This window comes from Montipora foliosa, chromosome 11 (assembly GCF_036669935.1).
Source record: "Montipora foliosa isolate CH-2021 chromosome 11, ASM3666993v2, whole genome shotgun sequence".
In the NCBI taxonomy this organism is placed as follows: Eukaryota; Metazoa; Cnidaria; class Anthozoa; order Scleractinia; family Acroporidae; genus Montipora; species Montipora foliosa.
The window spans coordinates 35355179-35360178 of NC_090879.1; the positions used below are offsets into that span (position 1 = coordinate 35355179).

The following is a 5000-nucleotide window of genomic DNA, read 5'->3' on the forward strand; positions in this document are numbered from 1 at the left end:
GTGCAGCCGTAATAAGTCCCTCATAATTTTCTTCAGGTGACTGCTTCTCCAGCCAACCCCAACTCTTGTCACTTGCTACCTCTTCCATCTCTCTAAAGAATTGTCCATGTAACTGTTTCTCTTTTACCTCGTTCATGTGTTCTTCTTATCGTCTCTTTCTGAAATCTTTGCTAGTTTCCTGGGGGCTCTTGGAATCATCCCGGACTGCTGTGATCCGCATCTCATTGCTGGAGAGCTCAATTACAACTTGATCTACACAATATTCCATCAAGATTAGCCCTCGTCCACCGTTCTTTCTAGATATATATATAGTCTTGCCACACTATCTCGGGAGTGAAGGGCACCATACATCATTACATGCTTCCTGGTTCTTCTATCTAGCACTCTTAGCTTGTCTCTGGTTCAATTGATGATGATGATGATGATGATGATGATGATGATGATGATTATTATTATTATTATTAATAGAAATTATTAAAGAAGCATCAAGCTACATGAATGCAAGACAACACTTTGACACTCATGACAGCAAAACAAGAAACATCAAAATGGACAGTGACATTTAACACTATTTCTGTGTAAACAGAGAAGATCATTAGAAGGCATCACTGTTGGGAAAAAGATATAGCAGAGACATATAATTTGACAACAAGATGACAAATATTGTAGAGGACAGTGACATTAATTTTAATCTTTGGACACAAAACCTCATTAAAACAATGATGGACAGTAAAAGGAGCAGAGAATCTATAAAGGACCATGATATGAGCACACCTAATATCAATTTTACGTCCTTTCACAAACACTCAAGAATGATAGTGGACCGGAATTTGTTCCAGTTAACTACTAGGCGACATCAACACAACAAAAGATTCAACAAGAAGACACTCCTTGGAATTGCCTACATGCTAGAGGGCCATCAACAATATTGAGATAAAAGACATATGTGCCTGACTTCTGGTGATACATATGTAGATCCTCGTAACTCATATAAGTCTTAGTTCGTTCGTATAAATAGACATCTTAATATAAGGCTTAAGTTTATAATTATACTGTACATGTAAAATCTAATAAATTCTCATAAAAAAATATCCTCGAGGAGCTGGCATAAACTACAATCTTGGACAAAAAGGGTTGAGAATATTAAAAACAGGGGTTATTTTGCGCACTACTTCCTCAATATTGCACATTATTAGCCATCCCCCTCTCCCCTACAACCAATGTTAATAAGCCCAGGTTCGACATGCTTTGTTTCGTCTAGCATGCAACATTGATCAGGGGGGGTGGGGGCAAAAAGAGAGCTTCTTTTTTCATACTTGTGATCGGAGTTTAGTCCAAAAGCATGCAGAGTTTTCTCAACAATTTTGTCAAGATGGTAGCAACAGCTAAATTAAGTTAATACGCTTACCTGTTTTTAACGTGCTCCGTGGGGTATTGTATATCTGGCTGGAAACTCACTCTATTAGGATTCAAAGCGTAATAATCAGTTTGCACTTTTTTGAGAAACTCGGGCAACTTTCCTCGTTTAGCTTCTTCAGAGAAACTACAAACATCAGTCTTGGGATTCCGCTGCTGCTGCTTCTGCTTCTGCTACAAAGACGACGATCCAGGGGATACAGCTAATATTATGCACACAAGACCAGCCACAAAAACCAAAATGCTTAACACCAAAGCAATCCAAACCCAAAATGGTGTGGAAGATGACTTGCGCACAGAGCCGAGGAACTGTGGATCTTTTACATCTATATCATTTTTCAAGGGCGGCTTTTCCTGGAGAACCTCCACCGATTCAGCCCCTCTATTCATCAACACTCCTTGCATTTTGCTTCCCAGTGCAATCTCATGTGTCCTGAACAACCGTGACATTCTGTACTAGTCGCCATGAATTTTGAGCACACCTAATACCAATTTTACGACCTTTCACAAACACTCAAGAATGATAGTGGACCGGAATTTGTTCCAGTTAACTAGGCGACATCAACACAACAAAAGATTCAACAAGAAGACACTCCTTGGAATTGCCTGCATGCTAGAGGGCCATCAACAATATTGAGATAAAAGACATATGTGCCTGACTTCTGGTGATACATATAATTATGTAGATCCTCGTAACTCATATAAGTCTTAGTTTGTTCACTTAAGTTATATTTAAATTTGAGAAGAGCGAACATTTTTATATTGGTAGGACTATAAATAGACATCTTAATATAAGGCTTAAGTTTATAATTGTACTGTACATGTAAAATCTAATAAATCCTCATAAAAAAGTATCCTCGAGGAGCTGGCATAAACTACAATCTTGGACATTGCATTTTCCTTCCCAATGCAACCTCACGTGTCCCAAACAACCCTGACATTCTGTACTAGTCGCCATGAATTTTGAGGTAAATGACGTAAAACAAAAGCAACAAGATGACAAATATTGTAGAGGACAGTGACATTAATTTTAATCTTTGGACACAAAACCTCATTAAAACAATGATGGACAGTAAAAGGAGCAGAGAATCTATAAAGGACCATGATATGAGCACACCTAATATCAATTTTACGTCCTTTCACAAACACTCAAGAATGATAGTGGACCGGAATTTGTTCCAGTTAACTAGGCGACATCAGCACAACAAAAGATTCAACAAGAAGACACTCCTTGGAATTGCCTGCATGCTAGAGGGCCATCAACAATATTGAGATAAAAGAAATATGTGCCTGACTTCTGGTGATACATATATGTAGATCCTCGTAACTCATATAAGTCTTAGTTCGTTCACTTAAGTTATATTTAAATTTGAGAAGAGCTAACATTTTTATATTGGTAGGACTATAAATAGACATCTTAATATAAGGCTTAAGTTTATAATTATACTGTACATGTAAAATCTAATAAATCCTCATAAAAAAATATCCTCGAGGAGCTGGCACAAAGTACAATCTTGGACAAAAAGGGTTGAGAATATTAAAAACAGGGGTTATTTTGCGCACTACTTTCTCAATATCGCACATTATTAGCCATCCCCCTCTCCCCTACAACCAATGTTGATAAGCCCTGGTTCGACATATGCTTTGTTTCTTCTAGCAACATTGATCAGGGGGGGTGGGGGCAAAAAGAGAGCTTCTTTTTTCATACTTGTGATCGGAGTTTAGTCCAAAAGCATGCAGAGTTTTCTCAACAATTTTGTCAAGATGGTAGCAACAGCTAAATTAAGTTAATACGCTTACCTGTTTTTAACGTGCTCCGTGCGGTATTGTATATCTGGCTGGAAACTCACTTTATTAGGATTCAAAGCGTAATAATCAGTTTGCACTTTTTTGAGAAACTCGGGCAACTTTCCTCGTTTAGCTTCTTCAGAGAAACTACAAACATCAGTCTTGGGATTCCCGCTGCTGCTGCTTCTGCTTTTGCTACAAGACGACGATCTAGAGGATACAGCTAATATTATGCACACAAGACCAGCCACAAAAACCAAAACGCTTAACACCAAAGCGATCCAAACCCAAAATGGTGTAGAAGATGACTTGCGCACGGAGCCGAGCAACTGTGGATCTTTTACATCTATATCATTTTCCCAGGGCGGCTTTTCCTGGAGAACCTCCACCGATTCAGCCCCTCTCTTCATCAACACTCCTTGCATTTTGCTTCCCAGTGCAATCTCACGTGTCCCGAACAACCGTGACATTCTGTACTAGTCGCCATGAATTTTCACGTAAATGACGTACAACAAAAGCAAAAACAAACAAAACAACTTCAAACTAGACGCTTAACAAGCGTAAACTGGGTTGCCGGTGGTACGTGTTACACTAAAACAGAAGTTCGGTACAAAGTTCCAGTGAAATTTTTCAAGTGAGGGGTCATGTAGACCATTTGCGGTATCCCAGACGTCCTGCCAGCAGTGGCCCTTTGGCTTACACGTTCACACGTTGAATTATTTCTTATTTGTGAGGTATTTTACTGTTTTAAGCTTTGGTAATAAATTCAGTTCAAATACTGAACAAAACTAGCCTGCAAACAGGCTTTTCTGTTGAAAATGACGACTAGTAACCAAGCCCCTATATTTCGACCGCGCGCTATTTCAACGGAAGAGTCTGCTTGCAGGCTATAACGAAACATGCTGTTGAGTAAAACTCACTCGTTTCTTCTTTAAGTTGAATAGTCTGCAAAAAAAATCGAACCGCAAATTGCTCTGACGAGCGTTTTTCTGCATGTCATGCATGTCTTTCACTTGCACTAAGCAAACGTTTATTCCACACACTAAGGAAGGACTGAACATGTTGTTTCCGCTTCATAATTTCTCTTCTCCTCAGTCTAATCTGATGCCAAGTCAAAAATTTTTTGGCTCTAGTGGTATCCTTCGTAACCACTCCTTGTCGATCCTTGAGAAATCGAGCACGTGTTTCCTAAGTTCTCTGAAAAATAAAGTTATGTAAAAAGAATCATTGCGGGTGGACTCAGAGTATTATATTTGGCGAGGATATTATGGCTTTGATCGGCAAAGTGGAGGAATTCCAGGAAAACGACAATTGGATTGAGTACACGGAAAGACTTGACCAGTATTTTTCGGCAAATGAAATTAACTACAGTGGAAAGAATGGAGCCCTCTTGCTCAGCTGTTGTGGAGCGAAGACCTGCAAGTTAGTCAGGAATTTAGTATCCCAGGGAAACCGAGTAATAAACCTTCGCTGAGCTGGTAAACATTGTGAAAAATCACTTAAACCCGCTACCGTCGATTACAGTTTACCGTTTCAAGTTTCACAGTCGCTTTCGGAAACAAGGAGAATCGATCCAGCAGTATGGGCAGAATTACGATGTCTGTCGAAGCATTGTGATTTTAGGGATCAGTTGGACGATATGATAAAAGATCGACTGGTATGTGGAGTAAATGATGAAAGAATTCAACGTCGATTGCTGGCAGAAAGTCGCTTAGATTTCAAGAAGGCGTTGGAATTAGCCACTGCGATAGAAACTGCTGATAAGAACACTCGCGACATTCAACAAGGGAATTTCA

At 39.3% G+C, this 5000-nt stretch overlaps 1 protein-coding gene across 2 annotated transcripts in view; it reads right to left on the reverse strand.

Annotated features, from left to right (window-relative positions):
- Window positions 1-3692, reverse strand: part of LOC137974888 (uncharacterized) — a 35939-nt gene extending 32247 nt beyond the window's left edge. Inside the window, exon 1 of one of the 2 annotated variants that reach the window (XM_068821891.1) lies at window positions 3217-3692. In XM_068821891.1, the coding sequence (XP_068677992.1) occupies window positions 3217-3674 (458 nt within the window). In that variant the 5' untranslated portion in view covers window positions 3675-3692. Of the gene's footprint in view, window positions 1-1408; window positions 1539-3216 lie in introns of those variants that run through there. The other variant, XM_068821892.1, reaches the window with a different exon arrangement.
- Between the last annotated feature and the right edge of the window lie 1308 nt (window positions 3693-5000).